This window comes from Sorex fumeus, unplaced genomic scaffold, assembly GCF_029834395.1.
Source record: "Sorex fumeus unplaced genomic scaffold, SorFum_2.1 ptg000095l, whole genome shotgun sequence".
NCBI lineage: Eukaryota > Metazoa > Chordata > Mammalia > Eulipotyphla > Soricidae > Sorex > Sorex fumeus.
The window spans coordinates 9,791,791-9,816,157 of NW_026606152.1; the positions used below are offsets into that span (position 1 = coordinate 9,791,791).

A 24,367-nucleotide genomic window follows, 5' to 3' on the forward strand; every position below is an offset into this window, starting at 1 on the left:
TTGTGCAAACACGTGGCTGTGGTGCCCACAATCTTAAGTGACAGCATTTCCTGTGGGGCGGGGTCACACTCAGTTGTGGCTACAGCGGTGGCAGGACTTGCTTGGGGTATGTGGGTGGCACCAGAAATCGAACAAAGACTTCAGGCCTATCAGGCAGGTACTTTCCCAAGCTCTTAAATAATTTTAAACTTACAGAAGTGCTGTAAAGATAGTATATCAAGTTCTTACATGTGCCCTCCCTCCCTCTAATGTTAACATATGACCACATCCATGATAAAGACTAAGAAAAAATACTGCTATAAATTATTAACTACACTATATTGTCTGAATTTTATGCTCCTTCCTTGTTTTTCTATCTATGAATAAGTATAACAAACTATGTCCAACTAATGGTAGTTTCTTTAGTTTCCTCCAAACTGAAAGTTTTCAAATTTTCTTTGACATTTATGACAGTTTGATAAGTACTGGTAAAATGAGGGTTTAATTTTTTTTTTTTTCACTTAGGTAGCACTGCACTGTAGCACTGTCCTCCCATTGTTCATCAATTTACTCGAGCAGGCCCAGTAACGTCCCCATTATGAGGCTTGTTGTTACTTGTCGTTACTGTTTTTGGCATACATCACGGGTAGCTTGCCAGGCTTTGCCGTGAGGGTGAGATACTCTCGGTAGCTTGCTGGGCTCTCTGAGAGGGGTGGAGGAATCGAACCCGGGTTGGCCAGGTTGGCCGCATGCAAGGCCCTACCAGCTGTGCTATTGCTCTAAGGTATCAACAAAATTTTTTAATAATACAGGCATAAATACCAAACTTCCAAAACCCTGCTTTGGTATATAAAGACTTTGCAACATCACTGAGAAATATGGGATACTTACTAGTGATGATTGTAAGCAGAAAAAGATACTCAGTATATGAAATTATCCCTAGAAGAGATAAGTAGCAACATCAGAAAATGTTTTAAGTGGCTTAGAAGTCACTTATATAATTTATGTGATTTTTCACCAATTAAACACACACAGAGAGTTCTACTTTAAACTGCTTTTGATACAGGGGAAAACTTTTATAACATTTTTGAAGTACAGCAATGATAATTTTAAAATACTAAAATTTAATTAGCTTTATTAGGTTACTATTAGGTTACTATCATTAATAATGAATACTGGCTTACAAATAACTGGTATCCACCATAGGTTTTATTTGCATATCACTTTATGGAAATACTATTCAAATTTTACTATTTACTGATACTTGAAGTGAAGTAAATCATCGACTCAGTAGTATAAAAGAGATTTAAAGACACCAAAGGTCAAATTTTTAACATTAAAACGAAATAATCAAATTTCCCTTTGCCTTTGAGAAACCACTTCTTTATCACTCTTGGATACAAGATTTGGATAAGTGTGCTCGCTTGGGCAGCATATATACTACAATTGGAAAGATTTGGGAAAGATGCCACCACTGGAAAGAGTTGCTGATGGTTCTTTCTTTTCTCCTCCCTCCCTGATGCTGATCGTTCTAAACCAGTATTCTGGTAGAAATGGTGGTACACAGACAAGGATATTGTCGTTTAAGTAGTTTGGTCATGTCCTAAGCTGGGATACTCAGACTGAAATTTCCAAGTGCTGCTGTAGAATTTCTGAAGTTAGGTCATTCATTTCTTTTTTTCCCATCCTCTAATGATATGAGAGTGCTTCACTCAGGAATGTGAGGTAATAGAAAAAAATTTCTGGAACTGTCAGAGAGTCTGCTAAAGGCCTGAGAATCAGCAACTCTTTAAACGACAGACATTAAAGATTGGTACTGGCAAATTTGTAGATTTAAGAGGGGCCTGAACCTGGCTCTATGTCCATTCAATAAATAATTTTTTTTCTTGTTGAAGTGGATACTATCAAGTTTTTTTTGTTTGTTTGTTTTGGGGCCACACTTGGCAGTGCTCAGAGGACCATACTGGGTGCTGGGGACTGAATCTGGGATGGTCAAATGCAAGGCAAGTGCCCTGCCTGCTGTACTATATGACAAGGCCCCTGCCACCATCAGGTTTTATGTAGCTACAATATCTCTGTATTACAAGCTTTGTATAAGAGTCAACCATACCCCACACTCCAGGAAACCAAAATCACGCACACACACACACGCACACACACACAAGCTTCTAAAAAAATCAAATAAGTGGCAGATCTCATTTATCTATACCTCGTTCACTCAATACCCAATTTTCCTCTAAATTATTCTGAAACAAATCCTATACAGGATATCATTTTATAGTAGAAAATTCAGACTTTATCTCTAAAAGAATGATTTCTACCCCTTAAAAATGTTCATGACACCTAAAAAATTATTAATGATTAGCAAACTTTTAATCTGAAATCAGTGTTCATTTATTTAATGCTGGGGGCCATACTTGCCAGCATCCAGGGGCTATTCTAGTTCTGTACTATGCCAGGGATTAAAACTGTGATTCATGCATGCAAAGCACTGAGATATCTCTGCTTTCTCAAATTAATATTTAAAGAAGGTCCATACATTACACTTGATGGCATGTTTTTTTTTTTTTTTTTTGCTTTTTGGGTCACACCCAGCGGACACACAAGGGTTACTCCTGGCTCTGCACTCAGGACTTACTCCCTGCGGTGCTCGGAGGATGATATAGGATGCTGAGAATCGAGAATCGAACCCGGGTCGGCTGCGTGCAAGGAAAACGCCCTACCCGCTGTGCTGTCTCTCCAGCCCCTGATGGCATGTTTTAAGTCACAGTTTTTTTACAGTGATAAAATTTATAATATTAAGCATTGTAATTTTAGTGCTATAAAAATGCAAAGTTCAGTGCTATTAAGGACATTCATCTTGTTGTACAACCATTACCAGAACTTTATTATCATCACAAACTGAAACCCCACATCAACGAAACACCAAATGACTTCATTTCTGGGCTCTCTATTCCATTTTGTGTGTGTCTGTGTTTGTTCTGAAACCGTACTGCTTGACTACAATTGCATAGTTTGAAGTTAGAGTATGTGAAGCCCAGGTTAGACCAAAAAGAAATAGTTAACTTGAACGGATCAATCAGAAATATAGATATGAAAATGTAAGTTTTAGAATCATCTGTCTTGAAATTTTCCATTGGAATTTTGGTAAGAATTATACTGAATCCATAGACTGCTTTAGTGAGATGGCCATTAGGCATATCTTATTTTTCTTTCTTCCCTTACAAGGGACTCTCAGTCAATGGGGCTCTCAAGGTTCCCTCAGAGTATGAAAATTCCAGGCTGTACAAGTCTTTAAACCACTGCACCATCTTACAGACCTTTGCTTTCTTAAAAATTTCTTTGAGTGAAGCCTCATAGTTTTCAGTGTTTGGATCTTTCACCTACTTTCTTAGGTTTACTCTTAATTATTTTTAGAAATGAACACACACATACGGATACCTAATCTGTAATAAATGAGAATACAGTAGTGAAAGAAAATCAGTTATTTGTGTGTTAGTGGTGGTGGTAAAATTAGAAACAGTGGTGGTGTGAAGATGTAATGGTGGTAAAATTGGTGTTGGAATATTTAATGTAATAAATTATTGTGAACAACTTAAAAATAAAATTAAATTAAAAAATAAACTATAGAAAAAATCCCCCCAACTTGCCTTAATTTCTTGCCACTAAATTTGCAAATATCTGCACAAAATACCCATCTGTTCCTTCTATTGTTTCAATGTAAAAGCTATCCACCCTGTGGAATGATGGTCTGTGTTCTGAAGATAATCCCTTCTCTCATATTTCCTAGTATTGTGCTCCTTTTTTATTTCTCTTACATTTTGCATTGTTTCATTTCATCAGCAAGTTTTTCATCCAATGTAAACTAACACTCCCGTGGGAGGGAGGTAAATGGGGTGGTGGTGGTGGAAGGAAGTGGACACTGGTGAAGGGAGCAGTAAAACTGTACTCCTGAAATCTAGTTATGAAAAACTCTGTAATTTTATGGTGGCTAAAAAGCATAAATACAACAACCCCCCCCAAAAAACTCCTAAAACCCTACACAAACATTCCCTGATTTCATGTACTCTCAAAGGCCATTTGTGTAGACCTTCTAATTCTCTTTATTCACACTTACTTTTTGGTCTGCATTTACTTTTCTCATCTCCCAGTTCACTTCTCAATTTCCTGCAATGTGGTTTCAGATCTCTACCCACTGCTGAAAAAGCACTTGCTAAAGTGTCAGAACATCAACATGTTGTAAAAACTAACGTGTATGTTTGTCCTTGGCTTACTGAATTCCTTAACTTACTTGATTTTAAATGAAAATCCTTGAATTAACATGATTTGGAAAGAACTAACTCCTTCTTTCAAAATAAGGCCTCCCTTTGGCTTGTGGGACATTATCTTCCTGGTTTTCTCAGCTTCCCTGACACGCTGCTGACCTTCTTCCACAGGCACTTCTTCGGCTTCCACTCCACTAAATGCTGGTGCTCCTCCAGAAGTTCTGTGAGTCTTCTCTTATCACTTTAGGTACTCATTAGCCCTTGCTTTCACTTTATTCTTAAGCTTTCATTAAAACTGATGTTTTAATATTTTTTAGCTGCTCAAAGAATTTGGGGAAAAGATGGCTCTTATATAATGGCTTCTGATTTAATAGCATCTATCAAAATATGTCATTCTCATGGGCCTCCTACCCCCATCTCACTGTGCTTCCGGCTACCTGGCAGTCAGGTGAAACTGCCTCTAAGTGTCACATAAGCTCATTAAAGGCCACGATCCAGAGACTCACAAATAAATCTCAGAAGAGAGCAACATGCTGCAGAGATGCCTTCGGACCTCAAATCACCATCTAGTTAAAGATTTAACTCTCGCTCCAGCACTCTATTTAAAATTTAGAATTCTACATCCCATATTTCATGCCATTGATATACCTAGCGTAGCACACCACATTTGAGAGGTTTAAAGTAGAAAGAAACCGATCCTGATTAAAAAGAACCCAACTATATGTGTGTGTGTGTGTGTGTGTGTGTGTGTTAGCACTTAAAGTTCAACCTATAACAGCATGTTATTGATCTTTTATACAGGGTTTAATGGCTACAAGGGGAGATACAACCATTTTCACACACTTTTCTCTAAGGAAACGTTTTGGATCATTATTAGTGGATTATTCATTATTGGGCTGGATCAATAGCACAGCGGGTAGGGCGTGTGCCCTTCTCGTGGCCGACCCGGGTTCAATTCCTCTTCGGAGAGCCCGGCAAGCTACTGAGAGTATCCTGTCCGCTTGGCAGAGCCTGGCAAGCTCCCGTGGCATATTCGATATGCCAAAAACAGTAACAACAAGACTCACAAAGGAGGCTTACTGGTGCCTGCTTGAGCAAATTGATGAACAACGGGAGGCCAGTGCTACAGTGCTATTCATTATTAGTGAATTATTCATAATGAATCACTGTCCCTGTCCTCCCGTTGTTCATTGATTTGCTTGAGCAGGCCCAGTAATGTCTCCATTGTGACAATTTTGTACTGTGTTTGGCATAATATGTCTCGGGTAGCTTGCAAGGCTTTGCCATGTGGGTGAGATACTCTCGGTAGCTTGCCGGGCTCTCTGAGATGGGCGGAGGAATTGAACTTGGGTTGGCCATGTTGACTGTGTGCAAGGCAAATGCTGTACCCGCTGTGCTATCGCTCCAGCCCCGATTTCATTCATTCATAATGAATACCAAATAAATTATTTAGCATCTTTGAGGCAGGCTTGGGTGGTAGTGGTAAAATCTGAAATAATGGTGGTGGGAAGGTGTGTAATGGTGGTGGGATTGCTTTTGAAATATTGAATGTAATAAATTATTGTGTACAACTTTATAAAAATAAAAGAAAAAAACCAAAACAAGTCATTCTCCATTTAAATTCTGTTTCATATTTCAAAGTCTACAGATACAAACCTGGTAAGTTAATAAATTTTGGTAAAATAAAACACAAGTAAAAGGTTAAAAAATCAAAATTACCTTTATCACCAAGGTCTCTGAAAAAGGAGGACCCATGATTAGCTTCTCGGATTCCAGCCAGGATATCATCAAGCTCCTTTAAACATATATAACAAAATCCATCAATTTAGTTTTATGAAAGTTCATTTTGTAGCTTAAAAAAGAGAAACAAAAAGAAGTTTTGCACATTTTGTTTACCTTTTGTGTCATCTTCTTAACTAAAGTTTTACCTATAGCAAAAGAAAAAAATAATATTTAATCCTCATATTCCTTGGAAAAACTCTACTACTAAAGAAGAAAATCATTTAAAAGATTAAAGGATTCATAGTAATAAACTAAATAATTATATTGACTATATAATAAATTCCTGCCAACCATTTTTCTTTTCAAATGATAATTAAAATTGTGTCTTTATGTTTTCACTGATGAAAAAAGTCAACAATTGCCAGCTCCACAACTAATCTATAAAAGTATATGATGTTGCTGAATTTTCCCATCTAGATGGGCTCAAGCTGAAAACTCTGGGGCTTTCTTGGAATGGAGGGCAGGCAGATTCTCCTTTCTGCCTGAGGTCCAGCAACCCCCACCAACACCTTATACTCTCTGGCATAGAAATGGCTCACCAACTGAACCTCATCAAGCCACCAAACTGTGCTAGCTCCACAGCTCCTGGAGTTCAAGGCTGCCCCAATTTTCATAGAATTGACAGCCAGTAGGAGCAGAGAATTTGATGGGCAATTTGCATAGAAGCCCACCAAGCTCTAACAGTAAGAGAAAACAGTAACTCAGAAGGCTCAATTAGCACCAACGAACTCAGTATATCCTAGACAATGATTTTAAATAACACCACTGAGATATAACTAACAATGATCACACATTGATTTTTTTTTATAGTTTTTTTTTATTTATTTTTTTACAGTTGTAGATTTACAATTTTTTTGTGCTTGGGTTTCAATTATACAATGATCAGATACCCATCCCTCCACCAGTGCCCGTTTTTCACCACCATGGATAATATCCCTCCCACCCCCATCCCCCCATCCGCCCCTGCCTCTGTGGCAGGGCAATCCCCTGTGTTCTCTCTCTCCTTTTGGGTGTTGTGGTCTGCAAAAGAGGCATTGAGTGGCAAACATGTTCAGTCCATAGTCTACTTTCTTTTTTTTTTTTATTTATTTTTTTACAGTTGTAGATTTACAATTTTTTTTGTGCTTGGGTTTCAATTATACAATGATCAGATACCCATCCCTCCACCAGTGCCCGTTTTTCACCACCATGGATAATATCCCTCCCACCCCCATCCCCCCATCCCCCCTGCCTCTGTGGCAGGGCAATCCCCTATGTTCTCTCTCTCCGTTTGGGTGTTGTGGTCTGCAAAAGAGGCATTGAGTGGCAAACATGTTCAGTCCATAGTCTACTTTCGACATGCATCTCCCCTCCTGGGAGGATCCTCCAAACATCCTTTATTTGGTGCTCCCTTCTCTATCTGAACTGCCCTTTCCTCTAGGATACCCGGCTGGCCTCTAAATTATGGGGTAATCCTCCTGGTGCTGATCTCAGCTATTCTTGGGTATTAATCTCATACTTTGTTACTTTATATCCCCCAGATGAATGCAATCTTTCTATGTCTATCCCTCTCTTTCTGACTCATTTCGCTTAGCATGATACTTTCCATATTGTACCACTTGTATGTAAATTTCATGACTTCATCTTTTCTAAGAGCTACATAGTACTCCATTGTGTAGATGTACCAAAGTTTCTTTAACCAGTCATCTGTTCTTGGGCATTCAGGTTTCTTCCAGTTTCTGGCTATTGTAAAGAGTGCTGCAATGAACAAACAAGTGCAGATGTCACTTCGACTATACATTTTTGCCTCTCTGGGATATACTCCCAGGAGTGGTATTGCTGGGTCAAATGGGAGCTCAATTTCTAATTTTTTGAGAATCGTCCATACTGTTGTCCAGAAGGGCTGAACCAGTGGACATTCCCACCAACAGTGAAGGAGTGTCCCTTTCTCGCCACATCCACGCCAGCATTGGTTGCTTTTGTTCTTTTGAATGTGGGCCAGTCTCTGAGGTGTGAGATGGTATCTCATTGTGGTTTTGATCTGCATCTCCCTGATGATTAATGATGTAGAGCATTTACTCATGTGCTTTTTTGCCATTCGGATTTCTTCTTTGAGAAAGTTTCTGTTCATTTCATTGCCCCATTTTTGGATGGGGTTGGATGTTTTCTTCTTGTGGAGTTTAACCAGTATTTTGTATATCCTGGATATCAACCCCTTGTCAGATGTGTATTCGGCGAATATACTTTCCCATTCTGTAGACTGTCTTTGTATTTTGGTCACTGTTTCTTTGGAGGTGCAGAAGCTTCTTAGTTTAAGATAGTCCCATTTATCTATCTCTGTTTTCACTTGCTCGGCCAGTGGCGTGGCATCTTTGAAGATACCATTAGCTTCAATGTCATGGAGGGTTTTGCCAACTTTATCTTCAATGTACCTTATGGTTTCTGGTCTGATGTTGAGGTCTTTAATCCATTTTGATCTTACTTTTGTACATGGTGTTAGGCAGAGTTCTGAGCCTATTTTTTTGCATGTAGCCGTCCAATGATGCCAACATAATTTATTAAAGAGGCTTTCCTTACTCCACTTCACATTACTTGCACCTTTATCAAAGATTAGATGATCATATGATTGAGGGGAGATGTCAGTGTATTCAACCCTGTTCCATTGGTCTGCAGTTCTGCCTTTGTTCCAGTACCATGCTGTTTTAATTATTACTGCTTTGTAGTACAGTTTGAAGTTCGGGAGGTTGATTCCTCCCATTTTCTTTTTCCCAAGAATTGCTTTAGCTATTCGTGGGGGCTTATTGTTCCATATAAATTTCAGGAGTGTTTGCTCCATTTCTTTGAAGAATGTCATGGGTATCCTTATAGGGATTGCATTGAATTTATACAGTGCTTTCGGTAGTATTGCCATTTTGACAATGTTAAGTCTCCCGACCCATGAGCAGGGGATATCTTTCCATTTCCTCATGTCCTCTTTTATTTCCTGAAGTAGCGTTTTGTAGTTTTCTTTGTACAGGTCCTTTACTTCCTTAGTTAAGCTGATTCCTAGGTACTTGATTTTCTGGGGCACAATTGTGAACGGGATTGTTTTTTTCATGTTGCTTTCTTCTCTCTCACTGTTTGCGTACAGGAAAGCCATGGACCTTTGGGTATTGATTTTATAACCTGCAACTTTACTATACGAGTCTATTGTTTCTAGGAGTTTTTTGGTGGAGGTTATTGGGTTCTCTAAGTAGAGTATCATATCATCTGCGAATAGTGAGAGCTTGATTTCTTCCTTTCCTACCTGAATGCCCTTAATATCTTTTTCTTGCCTAATCGTTATTGCAAGTACTTCCAGTACTATATTGAACAGAAGTGGAGAGAGTGGGCATCCCTGTCTCGTCCCTGATCTTAGAGGGAAGGCTCTCAGTTTTTCCCCATTGAGGATGATGCTTGCTGTAGGCTTGTGGTAGATGGCTTTAATTATGTTGAGGAAGGTCCCCTCTATACCCATTTTGGCTAGGGTTTTCATCATAAAGGGGTGCTGGATCTTGTCAAATGCTTTCTCTGCATCTATTGATATAATCATATGCTTTTTATCTTTTCTTTTGTTGATATGATGGATTATGTTGATTGATTTTCGAATGTTAAACCATCCTTGCATCCCTGGGATGAATCCTACTTGGTCATGGTGTATGATCTTTTTGATGAGTAGTTGGATTCTATTTGCTAGTAGTTTGTTGAGGATCTTTGCATCTGTGTTCATCAGGGATATCGGCCTGTAATTCTCTTTCTTTGTGGTATCTCTGTCTGCTTTTGGTATCAGTGTGATATTTGCTTCGTAGAAACTGTTCGGAAGTGTTTTTGATATTTCAATTTCGTGGAAAAGCTTAAAGAGCATTGGGAGTAAGTCCTCTTTAAAGATTTGGAAGAGTTCACTAGTGAATCCATCCGGGCCAGGACTTTTGTGCTTGGGGAGACTTTTTATTACCAGTTCAATTTCCTTGATGGTGATAGGTCTGTTCAGGTATTCCAGGTCTTCTTGGTTCAGCCTTGGGAGTCTGTAGGAGACTAGGAATTTATCCATTTCCTCGAGGTTTTGATGTTCCGTGGCATAAAGCTTCTCAAAGTACTCCCTGAGGATCCTCTGAATTTCTGTGGTTTCTGTTGTAATGACCCTCTTTTCATTTCTGATTCAGTTTATTAGGGTTTTCTCTCTCCCTTTCTTTGTGAGTTTTGCTAGCGGCTTATCGATCTTGTTAATTTTCTCAAAGAACCAGCTTTTGGTTTCATTGATCTTTCGGATTGTTTTTTGGGTTTCCATCTCATTAATCTCTGCTCTGAGTTTTATTATTTCCTTTCTCCTGTTCGGGTTGTGCTCCTTTTTTTGGTCCTTCTCCAAGCTCTTTTTTTTTTCCCCCTTTATTTTATTTTATTTTTTTTTAAAGTTGTAGATTTACAATTTTTTGTGCTTTGGTTTCAATTATACAATGATCAGATACCCATCCCTCCACCAGTGCCCATTTTCCACCACCATGGGTAATATCCCTCCCACCCCCATCCCCCCATCCCCCCGTCTCTGTGGCAGGGCAATCCCCTGTGTTCTCTCTCTCCTTTTGGGTGTTGTGGTCTGCAAAAGAGGCATTGAGTGGCAAACATGTTCAGTCCATAGTCTACTTTCGACATGCATCTCCCCTCCTGGGAGGATCCTCCAAACATCCTTTATTTGGTGCTCCCTTCTCTATCTGAATAGCCCTTTCCTCTAGGATACCCGGCTGGCCTCTAAGTTATGGAGTAATCCTCCTGGTGCTGATCTCAGCTATTCTTGGGTATTAATCTCATACTTTGTTACTTTATATCCCCCAGATGAATGCAATCTTTCTATGTCTATCCCTCTCTTTCTGACTCATTTCGCTTAGCATGATACTTTCCATATTGTACCACTTGTATGTAAATTTCATGACTTCATCTTTTCTAAGAGCTACATAGTACTCCATTGTGTAGATGTACCAAAGTTTCTTTAACCAGTCATCTGTTCTTGGGCATTCAGGTTTCTTCCAGTTTCTGGCTATTGTAAAGAGGGCTGCAATGAACAAACAAGTGCAGATGTCACTTCGACTATACATTTTTGCCTCTCTGGGATATATTCCCAGGAGTGGTATTGCTGGGTCAAATGGGAGCTCAATTTCTAATTTTTTGAGAATCGTCCATACTGTTTTCCAGAAGGGCTGAACCAGTGGACATTCCCACCAACAGTGAAGGAGTGTCCCTTTCTCGCCACATCCACGCCAGCATCGGTTGCTTTTGTTCTTTTGAATGTGGGCCAGTCTCTGAGGTGTGAGATGGTATCTCATTGTGGTTTTGATCTGCATCTCCCTGATGATTAATGATGTAGAGCATTTTCTCATGTGCTTTTTTGCCATTCGGATTTCTTCTTTGAGAAAGTTTCTGTTCATTTCATTGCCCCATTTTTGGATGGGGTTGGATGTTTTCTTCTTGTGGAGTTTAACCAGTATTTTGTATATCCTGGATATCAACCCCTTGTCAGATGTGTATTCGGTGAATATCCTTTCCCATTCTGTAGACTGTCTTTGTACTTTGGTCACTGTTTCTTTGGAGGTGCAGAAGCTTCTTAGTTTAAGATAGTCCCATTTATCTATCTCTGTTTTCACTTGCTCGGCCAGTGGCATGGCATCTTTGAAGATACCATTAGCTTCAATGTCATGGAGGGTTTTGCCAACTTTATCTTCAATGTACCTTATGGTTTCTGGTCTGATGTTGAGGTCTTTAATCCATTTTGATCTTACTTTTGTACATGGTGTTAGGCAGAGTTCTGAGCCTATTTTTTTGCATGTAGCCGTCCAGTGATGCCAACACAATTTATTAAAGAGGCTTTCCTTACTCCACTTCACATTACTTGCACCTTTATCAAAGATTAGATGAGCATATGATTGAGGAGAGATGTCAGTGTATTCAACCCTGTTCCATTGGTCTGCAGTTCTGCCTTTGTTCCAGTACCATGCTGTTTTAATTATTACTGCTTTGTAGTACAGTTTGAAGTTCGGGAGGTTGATTCCTCCCATTTTCTTTTTCCCAAGAATTGCTTTAGCTATTCGTGGGGGCTTATTGTTCCATATAAATTTCAAGAGTGTTTGCTCCATTTCTTTGAAGAATGTCATGGGTATCCTTATAGGGATTGCATTGAATTTATACAATGCTTTCGGTAGTATTGCCATTTTGACAATGTTAAGTCTCCCGACCCATGAGCAGGGGATATCTTTCCATTTCCTCATGTCCTCTTTTATTTCCTGAAGTAGCGTTTTGTAGTTTTCTTTGTACAGGTCCTTTACTTCCATAGTTAAGCTGATTCCTAGGTACTTGATTTTCTGGGGCACAATTGTGAATGGGATTGTTTTTTTCATGTTGCTTTCTTCTCTCTCACTGTTTGCGTATAGAAAAGCCATGGACTTTTGGGTATTGATTTTATAACCTGCAACTTTACTATACGAGTCTATTGTTTCTAAGAGTTTTTTGGTGGAAGTTATTGGGTTCTCTAAGTAGAGTATCATATCATCTGCGAATAGTGAGAGCTTGATTTCTTCCTTTCCTACCTGAATGCCCTTAATATCTTTTTCCTGCCTAATCGCTATTGCAAGTACTTCCAGTACTATATTGAACAGCAGTGGAGAGAGTGGGCATCCCTGTCTCGTCCCTGATCTTAGAGGGAAGGCTCTCAGTTTTTCCCTATTGAGGATGATGCTTGCTGTAGGCTTGTGGTAGATGGCTTTAATTATGTTGAGGAAGGTCCCCTCTATACCCATTTTGGCTAGGGTTTTCATCATAAAGGGGTGCTGGATCTTGTCAAATGCTTTCTCTGCATCTATTGATATAATCATATGCTTTTTATCTTTTCTTTTGTTGATATGATGGATTATGTTGATTGATTTTCGAATGTTAAACCATCCTTGCATCCCTGGGATGAATCCTACTTGGTCATGGTGTATGATCTTTTTGATGAGTAGTTGGATTCTATTTGCTAGTAGTTTGTTGAGGATCTTTGCATCTGTGTTCATCAGGGATATCGGCCTGTAATTCTCTTTCTTTGTGGTATCTCTGTCTGCTTTTGGTATCAGTGTGATATTTGCTTCGTAGAAACTGTTCGGAAGTGTTTTTGATATTTCAATTTCGTGGAAAAGCTTAAAGAGCATTGGGAGTAAGTCCTCTTTAAAGATTTGGAAGAGTTCACTAGTGAATCCATCCGGGCCAGGACTTTTGTGCTTGGGGAGACTTTTTATTACCAGTTCAATTTCCTTGACGGTGATAGGTCTGTTCAGGTATTCCAGGTCTTCTTGGTTCAGCCTTGGGAGTCTGTAGGAGACTAGGAATTTATCCATTTCCTCGAGGTTTTGATGTTCCGTGGCATAAAGCTTCTCAAAGTACTCCCTGAGGATCCTCTGAATTTCTGTGGTTTCTGTTGTAATGACCCCCTTTTCATTTCTGATTCAGTTTATTAGGGTTTTCTCTCTCCCTTTCTTTGTGAGTTTTGCTAGCGGCTTATCGATCTTGTTAATTTTCTCAAAGAACCAGCTTTTGGTTTCATTGATCTTTCGGATTGTTTTTTGGGTTTCCATCTCATTAATCTCTGCTCTGAGTTTTATTATTTCCTTTCTCCTGTTCGGGTTGTGCTCCTTTTTTTGGTCCTTCTCCAAGCTCTTAAGCTGTGAGGTTAGGTTACTTATGTGTGTTCGCTGCTCCTTCCTGAGGAATGCTTGTAGAGCTATAAACTTTCCTCTTAACACAGCCTTTGCTGTGTCCCATAAGTTTTGGTAACTCGTGTTCTCATTTTCATTCGTTTCTAGGAATCTTTTGATTTCCTCTTTGATTTCCTGTCTAATCCACTCGTTGTTCAATAGTGCACTGTTTAATTTCCAGGTGTTTGATTTAGTTTTCTGTTTTTGTGTGTGATTTACTTCTAATTTCAGCGCATTATGGTCTGAGAAGATTGTTGATACAATCTCTATCTTCTTAATTTTATGGAGGCATCTTTTGTGGCTCAGCATGTGGTCTATCTTGGAGAATGTTCCATGGACGCTTGAGAAGAATGTGTATTCAGCTTTTTGTGGATGAAGTGTCCTATATATATCTACTAAGTCCCTTTCTTCCATTGTTTCCCTCAAGTGAAGTATGTCCTTGCTAAGCTTGAGTCTGGTTGATCTATCAAGAGGTGACAAAGCAGTGTTGAAGTCTCCCACTAGTATTGTGTTGCTATTGATGTCTTTTTCCAAATCTATGAGTAGTTGTTTTAAGTACTTTGCTGGTCTCTCATTAGGTGCATATACATTTATTATTGTAAGTTCTTCCTGTTGTACAGATCCTTTGATCAATAAGAAATGGCCTTCACTGTCTCTTATGACCTTCCTCACTCTGAAATCGATGTGGTCTGATATAAGGATGGCTACCCCAGCTTTTTTATGGGAGCTGTTTGCCTGTAGGATTGTTTTCCAGCCTTTGACTCTGAGTCTGTGTTTGCTTTGACTATTGAGATGCGTTTCTTGCAGGCAGCAGAATGTTGGGTTCAATTTTCTAATCCATCCTGCCACTCTATGTCTTTTAATTGGTGCATTTAGCCCATTGACATTGAGAGAGATTATTGTTATGGGATTTTGTCCCATTGTTCTGTTAAAATTTGGTGTATTTGAGGGGCCTTTCTTGCCTTATAGTAGCCCATTTAGTTGTTCTTGTAACCATGGTTTTGAGTCTATGAAGTGCCTGAGCTGTTGTTTGTCTGTGAAACTGTGTGTTGTTCCTTCTATTATGAATGAGAGTCTCGCTGTGTAAAGTATTTTTGGAGAGGCATTTATTTCATTGAGTTTTTTCACTATGTCCCACCACTGTTTTCGGGCCATGAGGGTTTCATCAGAAAAATCAGCTGTGAATTTTAAGGATGCTCCGTTGTAAGAGATTTCTTTCTTCGATCTTGCTGCTTTCAGAATTTTGTCTCTGTCTAAGGTTTTGGTCATTTTGATCAGAATGTGTCTTGGGGTATTTTTATTCGGATTTCTTCTAGCTGGTACCCTTCAGGCCTCCTGAATGTGGTCACAAGTTTTCTTCAGCTCTGGAAACGTTGTAGCAATGATGTCTTTGACAGTTTCTTCTTCATCAAGGTTTTCTTCCTGTCCCTCTGGGACTCCAATAATTCTTATGTTACCCCTCTTGGCCTCATCCCGATCTTCTCTTGCCATCTGTTCGCGAATTGTGAGTCTCTTTTCCATTTTCTGCTCTTTTCTGGAGAGTCTCTGAACTTCATCTTCGAGTTCACTGATTCTGTTCTCAGCAGCTGTTACTCTGCTGCTGAGGCCTTCCACTGAGCTTTTCAATTCGCCTACGAGGTTTTTCAGGTCTGATATTTCTGATTGCATTTTCCTCATTTCTGCCTTCAGATCCTCTTGTCTTCTATTGGCATTGCTTTCCATTGTTTCTTTTAATTCCCTAAGCATCCTAAGTAGCTCCCTCCTGAATTCTTTGTCAGAGAGGTTGTCTAACACTACAGTACTGTTGGTGTCATCTGGGCTAGACTCTTCAATATGAAAGTTTGGTGGGCTTTTGTGTTGCTTTACCATTGTGAGAGGTGTGGTTTAGTCCTTCACGTTCACTGTTACTATTCTGCTTGATATGCAGTGTGAGTTAAGATAGGCTTATGAGTTATTGGCTACTGTGTTTCTAGTGGCTGAGCTAAAATAGAGAAGTTTCCATCTAAGAAGGTAGCTTATGGTTCCTATGGCATACGTAGTGGGAAAATATTTCGCGGCCGCGTTAGCGGCCGCGGCTCTGGAAAGAGTCCCTGGCACTGGCGAGTAGTTGGGAACGTCTCCTGTTTGGAATTGGAGCCGTTCAGCTTTGTTGCCCAGAGCTGGGCCTCCGTGCCTGTCCCGCGCAGCTCAGGGGTTGAAAACCGGCTGTCTCGGGCCACACATTGATTTTTATTGATCTATCTTTTAGTAATTCTATTTACCTTTTTGTTGTAACAAGCAATCTGAAGTAAATTTATTTGTGCCTACTTAGGGAGTTAGTGGGAACCTGGTGTCATTAGTGGAGGGAAGGTCACACTAGTGGTGGGATTGGTGTCAAAACATTGAATGTCTGAAACAACTGCATTATGTACAACCTTGTAAATCATAGTACACAGCTTATGCTCAGGAAAGCTTTTTTTTTTCTTTTTGGGTCACACCCAGCGATGCTCAGGGGTTATTCCTGGCTCTGCACTCAGGAATTACTCCTGGCGGTGCTTGGGGGACCATATGGGATGCCGGGGATTGAACCCAGGTCGGCCGCATGCAAGGCAAACGCCCTACCCGCTGTGCTATCACTCCGGTCCCCGGAAGCTGCTTTTTTTTAATCCTGAAAAGTTCACTTCAAGCTTACAGTTTTTTTGTCAAAATTAGAAGGCTAGCCAATACGAATACCATCCATCACAAAGAGATACTTTGAATGACATCCTAAAGAAGAACAGAATACCAAGTCCCAAAACTTCAGTTTTAGCCATCTTCTTTCTGTTTTCTATCAGTTTTCTCTCATGAACTAGTACTGCTTCTCTTACTGAAATACTCTGATGATAGTTTCACAACAGTTTACATGCCTACAATACTGAATAGTACTGGAAAAGGATTATTTTGCTTGTTACATTAGTTATGAAAGATAACTTTAGTTTTTCAAAATTATCTGTGCAGTTCCTTCAGTATAATTAATGATATTAATTATGCAATAATTCAGGAGTCAGGTTAAAAAGCTATTTTTTTAAAAATTTTTTTATTATTAGTGAAACACCATGAGGTACAGTTGTAGATTTACAAATTTTTGTGCTTGGATCTCGGTCATACCATGATCAAATACCCATCCCTCCACCAGTGCCCATTTTCCACCACCAGGATAATATCCCTCCCCCCCATCCCCCTAATCCCCCCATCCCCCCCTGCCACTGTGGCAGGGCATTCCCTTTTGTTCTCTCTCTCTCTCCTTTTGGGTGTTGTGATCAGCAAAAGAGGCATTGAGTGGCGAACATGTTCAGTCCAGTCTACTTTCAACCTGCATCTCCCCTCCTGGGAGGATCCTCCTAACACCCTCCATTTGGTGTTCCCTTTTCTATCTGAACTGTCCTTTCCCCTAGAATACCCGGCTGGCCTCTAGGCTATGGAGTAATCCTCCTGGTGTTGATCTCAGCTATTCTTGGGTATTAATCTCATATTTTGTTATTTTATATCCCCCAGATGAATGCAATCTTTCTATGTCTATCCCTCTCTTTCTGACTCATTTCGCTTAGCATGATACTTTCCATATTGAACCACTTGTATGTAAAGTTCATGACTTCATCTTTTCTAAGAGCTACATAGTACTCCATTGTGTAGATGTACCAAAGTTTCTTTAACCAGTCATCTGTTCTTGGGCACTCAGGTCTCTTCCAGTTTCTGGCTACTGTAAAGAGTGCTGCAGTGAACAAACAAGTGCAGATGTCACTTCGGCTACACATTTTTGCCTCTCTGGGATATATTCCCAGGAGTGGTATCGCTGGGTCAAATGGGAGCTCAATTTCTAATTTTTTGAGGAACGTCCATACTGTTTTCCAAAAGGGCTGAACCAGTCGGCATTCCCACCAACAGTGAAGGAGTGTCCCTTTCTCGCCACATCCGCGCCAGCATTGGTTGCTTTTGTTCTTTTGAATGTGGGCCAGTCTCTGAGATGTGAGATGGTATCTCATTGTGGTTTTGATCTGCATCTCCCTGATGATTAATGATGTAGAGCATTTTCTCATGTGCTTTTTTGCCATTCGGATTTCTTCTTTGAGAAAGTTTCTGTTCATTTCATTGCCCCATTTTTGGATGGGTTGGATGTTTTCTTCTTGTGGAGTTCAACCAGTATTTTGTATATCCTTGATATCAACCCCTTGTCAGATGTGTATTCGGCGAATATTCTTTCCCATTCTGTAGACTGTCTTTGTATTTTGGTCACTGTTTCTTTGGAGGTACAGAAGCTTCTTAATTTAAGATAGTCCCATTTATCTATCTCTGTTTTCACTTGCTCAGCCAGTGGCGTGTCATCTTTGAAAATACCATTAGCCTCAATGTCATGGAGGGCTTTGCCAACGTTGTCTTCAATGTATCTTATGGTTTCTGGTCTGATGTTGAGGTCTTTAATCCATTTTGATCTTACCTTTGTACATGGTGTTAGGCAGAGTTCTGAGCCCATTTTTTTGGCATGTAGCCGTCCAGTGATGCCAGCACAATTTGTTAAAGATGCTTTCCTTACTCCACTTCACATTTCTTGCACCTTTATCAAAGATTAGATGATCATATGATTGAGGGGAGATGTCAGTGTATTCAACTCTGTTCCATTGGTCTGCAGTTCTGCCTTTGTTCCAGTACCATGCTGTTTTGATTATTACCGCTTTGTAGTAAAGTTTGTAGTTAGGCAGGTTGATTCCTCCCATTTTCTTTTTCCCAAGAATTACTTTAGCTATTCGTGGGGGCTTATTGTTCCATATAAATTTCAGGAGTGTTTGCTCCATTTCTTTGAAGAATGTCATGGGTATCCTTATAGGAATTGCATTGAATTTATACAGTGCTTTCGGTAGTATTGCCATTTTGACAATGTTAAGTCTCCCGACCCATGAGCAGGGGATGTCTTTCCATTTCCTCATGTCCTCTTTTATTTCCTGAAGTAGCGTTTTGTAGTTTTCTTTGTACAGGTCCTTTACTTCCTTAGTTAAGCTGATTCCTAGGTGCTTGATTTTCTGGGGCAAAATGCTGTTTTTTTTTAGAAGAGAATGAGAAGTCACAGATGAACAGGCATCAGGGCTTCAGTTACACTGGTGATAGGAGTGAGTGGTATGGCCAAAACAGAGTCTCAACAAAACTAAAAACATAAGTTCTAAACTGCAAGCACTAAAACTTTGTTATGTGCCTGTCAAGTTGACAGGAGGGAATGGGTTGGGGTGGGGAGGGAATACGGGAACACTGGTGGAGGGAAGTTGACACTGGTCGTGGGATTGGTGTTGAAATATCATATGCTAAAACTCAACAATCAATAAGTTTGTAAATCATAGGTAATCAATAAAAAATTTGAAAAGGAGAAAGGTGTTCCTTTTTATAGTTTAAGATAAAGTTTGGAAATAAGTCTACTGCAGAAAAATTCTATTATTTGGTATTGTCAATATTTTTCATTATTAATAAAATATATTACAAAAATATGACTATATAAATTTTAGAAACACTTATGCTTCTCAAAAGCTTAGGTGTTACCAGTTGGTATAGTTTATATTTACTGAAAAACTATTATGTGTTTATCTGTTAACAAAGAACTCTAGATTCTAATGTTAGTTACTATTACAAGATCATCAAGTTAATTTACAAAAGTTAATTTAACTTAATTAAAAGGCAAGGTAATTTACAAAACTTGTTCTGAATGTGCACACAGAAACATACAGTTATAAAATGCTGATTAAAACCCCACAAAACTGTGTAAGCATGTATTTAACCTATCTTTGCAAAATTTAAAAAAGAGGAACCAAGCAAGATTGACATGACTTATAATCCTTTATAAAACATGATCTATAAAGAACTCAAAAAAAAAATTAGGGGCTGGAAAGAGAGTACAGCAGGTAAGGTGCTTGCTTTGCATACAGCTGGTCCATGTTTGATCTCCGGCATTTCATCCCCTGAGCACCTCCAGGAGTGACTCCTGAATTCAGAGCCAGGAGTAATCCCTGAGTATCACCTGATACTCCCCGCCACCCCCAATTCAACAAACACATAACAATCCCATTGGAAAAATGAGGAGAGTGAAAGAGACACTTTACCAAAGACATAAATAGGCAACAGGCATATGAAAAACTGCTCATTACAAATTATTATCAGGGATTTGCAAACCAATACAGCAATAAAATATTTTACTTTTACTTTATAAAAATAAAATTTATATACAGAATTCCCTCCCCCCCCGCATATGTCAAAAACATATTCTCACACCTTATAGCTGTGAGAAGGCTTAGATCAACAAAGGCAGACATCACAAATATTGTTGGGGGTATTTAAGAAAAATGCCCTTATATACTGTTTGTAAAATGTAAACTAGGTGTGTATTGTGAAAACATGGATGGAAACAGAGGGGGGGTCACACGCAGTGAAATAGGTCGAGAGGAGAAAAGCAAATACCAGATGACCTCACTCATATATAGTAATGTAAAGAAAGGAAGAAAATAGCCAATGTCCTTCAAAAACAAATTCTTAGACTCTGACCACAGACTCAAGGTTGCCATGGAATCAAATTGTGATGGAAGGACTGGTGGGCTAAAGGGGTATAGGAGGCTCATGGACAGAACACTGGGACTTCGGTACTGGACAAGTGCGGCAACGCTGTACTCCTAAAACATATATATCATTGATGATCTTGTAAACTTACGTTATCTCAATAGAAATAATATTTAGAAATACTTTTTGAAAGTGAGAAAAGAGTGTATCATTGCTTTCCTACAGTTACAAGTCGATGCCAAACCTCTAGGTCCATTGCTTGCCCCTGCGTCATTGGTTAAGGGTAAATAATCTTATGTTTTTTCATGTTTTTGGTCTCTATGTCTTCTTGTGGGGGGTGAGGGATAACTGTTGCTTCTCTTTCCTTGGCTCAGTTCTACTCTCACACAGGTAAGCAATTCAGTCTTATTTTCAGAGCCATTCCACATATAAACGTGCTAATTCAAAATAATGGAATGGGGGGAAAACAACAAAAGGCTGATTTAAAATCAAGGCTAGAATATAGAATATGGACTAATGGAAAACACTCTTTTCAAGGAGATGCGATTGAGTTTCAAGCACCGTGGCAGGTTTCTGGCCCAGGACACCGACTATCTCTCCTGATCCCCAGGTGGTTCACAGTATTTCCAGAGGATTTCTGAAATGAAAACCTACAATAGGTACATCCTGTTACAGACAAATAGTCATTTTTATATTTAATGTAAGTAAAATTGCATTAATATGTATTAAGTGTTGTTTCCAATCAAATAAATATATGCCCCTAACAAAGTTATCTGATAATCATAACTATTAAATAATTTTTCTGGACTTCTGACACATGAAAAGAGAATAAAGACATTTATAGGAGCAATGAGACAGTTCAAATATTAGAGATGCTTAAATTAAGACAAAAAAGATCAATATGAATTAGCTCAGAAAGTTAAAAGTATTCCCAGAATTGGGGCTGGACAAAGTACAGTGGGCAAGGTGCTTGCCTTGTGTAAACTGACGGAACATTGAAGGAATTTACAGGTATTTTTTCTTAAAAAAAAAAAAACACCTTCACAAACTTTTTGATAAAAACAATCACCTGAGAGTGGCTTGTTAAAAACAGCACCTAAGAGAGAAATGGAGCTTAGGGAGTAGGTGTGATCACAGAGTTAATGAAACCAAGGGAGGCAGGGAAGGACTTGAAAGCTTTAAGAAGTGTCCCAGAAGAACTTTCTACGAAGCAAGTTTGGGAAATTCTGTTTTGTCACATTTCATTAAAAAGAAGAGAATGAAACAATTTTACAGAGCAGGAGATAATCTTAAAGAGACGAAAAGACAGCTTCAAAACCAAACTGGGACAACAGTGGCAAAAAATATGAACTACATATTTTAACTGCACTGTAGCACTGTCCTCCCATTGTTCATCAATTTGCTCGAGGGGGCACCAGTAACGTCTCCATGGTGAGACTTGTTGTTACTGTTTTTGGCATATCGAATGCTCCATGAGGAGCTTGCCAGGCTCTGCCAGGCGGGCGAGATATTCTGGGCAGCTTGCTGGGCTCTCTTAGAGGGGCGGAGGAATTGAACCAGGGCCAGCTGCGTGCAAGGCAAATGCCCTACCCAAATGTGCTACTGCTCCAGCCCAGTAATTTTATTAATAATTTTTAAAAATTGAAACACCATGAGATACACAGTTACAAAGTCGTTCATGATTGGGTTTCAGTAATACAATATTTCAAAACCATCCCTCCACCTGTGTAATTTCCCAGCACCGTTGTCTCCAGTTTCCTTCCCACCCCCACAAAACAACCCCCAACCACATCTGCCTCTATGGCAGGCACCTCTCTTCTCCCTCTCTTTCTCGTTCTCTCATTTTAGGCATTATGGTTCGCTCCTTTTAAGCAGCTCCTACTCATTTTCTTCTTCTAGTTTCTCCTCTTCTCTCCAACTTTAAAATGCTGCAGGGACTGGAGCAATAGCACAGTGGGTAGGGCGTTTGCCTTGCACGTGGCCGACCTGAGTTCGATTCCCAGCATCCCATATGGTCCCCTGAGTGCCACCAGGAGTAATTCCTGAATGCAGAGCCAGGAATAACACCTGTGCATTGCCAGGTGTAACCCAAAAAGCAAAATAAATAAAAAAAATAATAAAATAAATGCTGCAAAACCACAAGCTTTATTCCTTGACGTCTTTTTCCCCCCAAGATTTTTTAAAATTGGGGATATGGTGTTGCCATCAAGTCACTCTGTACCTGCAAGGTGAGTGCAACAGCAGCCTGATGGTGCCTTCACACTTCCTGATACCCCAAAATTGCCACTGTGTCTTTGGCCACTGTGTCTCACAACTTGGGACCAAGTTTACCAAGAAATTAAATGGCCAAAAATTAGTTATGTGGGAGCCACACCCACAAACCACCTCCAGCTCAGTTATACAAGCTTATTTATCGGCCATATTTCTAAGACCTTCTTAATGCCGCCATATTGGGGGCTCTTTCAGGGCCAGGGGGGATCAGGCCCATTTTTTTTACAGTTTTTCGCATACAGAATACACCACAGGTAGCTTGCCAGGCTCTACCATGTGGGCGGGAGTAAAGCCCCACAGAATATCCTGATTGGTTTCCCTTCTAAGAAACATTTTCCCAAAGTCTAACTCTTAAACATAGCTGTTCAGTACTACAACTGGGGGCGATTTCATTTTACTTTCAGGGAAATTAGAATGAGGAGAAAGGAAATAGGAAATTAGATGAAGAGAAAGAACTTAACTGTCACTGCAGGAACAGGAGATGATTCCATAATGGTTTTTTTGGTTTGTTTTGCTTTGGTTTGATTTTGTGGCCACATCCAGCCTTACTCAAGGCTTACTCCTGATTCTACATTCAGAAATCACTCTTCGAAAATCAGATGGGCTGGACACATAATGTGATTAGAGATGACCGCTAGACTAGAGCTGTTACCGACTGGATTCCATGGGACGTCAAAAGGACGTGTGGCCGCCCACCTATGAGATGGTCAGACTTCATCGTCAAAACCCTGAACAAATGGTTTGAGGCTCTTCGTGTTCCTGGAGCAAGCAGATGCCACTGGGCTACACTACCACATGACAGGGACGAATGGAGACATTACTGGCACCCATTTGAGCAAATCGACGATCAATGGGATGACAAGTGATACAAGTGATTTCCATCATCCATAAATAAATCTCAAAAGAGATCAAAAGGCTCAGTTAATCTCAAACCCATGCATGGCTGAACAGACCAGGGTAAATCTGACTGTGGTGGGTTAGTCTGGTGCCAACGCAAGCAGAGCCCCCGGTAGCTTCTTGCTTCCACAATCCAAAATCGCCACCACCAGCCTGACTCCACCGTCTCAGGATGGACCTCACTAAGATATAATCTGCTGAAAACTCTTTTATGTGGGTTTTGTGACTGAAATATTCAGGCTTTCACGGAGTTGGGACGGGTTACTTCCCCCCCACTTCTCAATACTCCTGGAAGCACTGGCAGTCACCCCCACGAACCAACTCCAGTGTCACTAGGTAAGCTCTTCCATTGGCCTTGTTCCAGAGACCTATAAATAAATCTCAAAAGAGGTCAAATATTGCAGTTAATCTTGAACCCACATATGGCTGAACAGATGAGGGTAAATCAGAAGGGGGTGGGTCAGCTGGTGCCCACCCAAGCAGAGCCCCTGGTAGCTGCTTGCTCCCACAATCCAAAATCGCTGTCATACCCTTGGACTGACTCTACCATCTCAGGATGAACCTCACCAAGACATAATCTGCTGATAATTTGGGTATGTGGGTTTTGTGACTGAAATCTCCAGACTTTCTCGGGGTCAGGATGGGCTACCTCCACCCGTACTTCTGGAAGCCTCGGTAGTCACATCCATACCCAAAAGCTCTCACCCAATAAAAAAGCTACTCCAGTGTTACAGACAGGTAATGCACATGGAATAAGAATAGTGAGAATTAAGGTCACTGGAACTGAGGAGTGAATAATTGCAACCCTAAAGAAGTTTAGTAGGAAAAAGAAAGCATTAAAATTCAATAGAGAAGAACTTCAAGAAAACTGGTGTTTCAGCTATACAACCTATATATATATATATTTTTATG

At 39.9% G+C, this 24,367-nt stretch overlaps 1 protein-coding gene across 1 annotated transcript in view; it reads right to left on the reverse strand.

Annotated features, from left to right (window-relative positions):
• Positions 1-24,367, reverse strand: part of MICU2 (mitochondrial calcium uptake 2) — a 112,259-nt gene that overhangs the window by 19,515 nt on the left and 68,377 nt on the right. The window contains exons 3-5 of the mRNA XM_056133041.1: positions 6,141-6,172; positions 5,964-6,039; positions 871-918 (exon numbers count right to left, since the gene is read on the reverse strand). Coding sequence (XP_055989016.1) covers positions 871-918; positions 5,964-6,039; positions 6,141-6,172 — 156 coding nt within the window. The remainder of the gene's footprint in view (positions 1-870; positions 919-5,963; positions 6,040-6,140; positions 6,173-24,367) is intronic.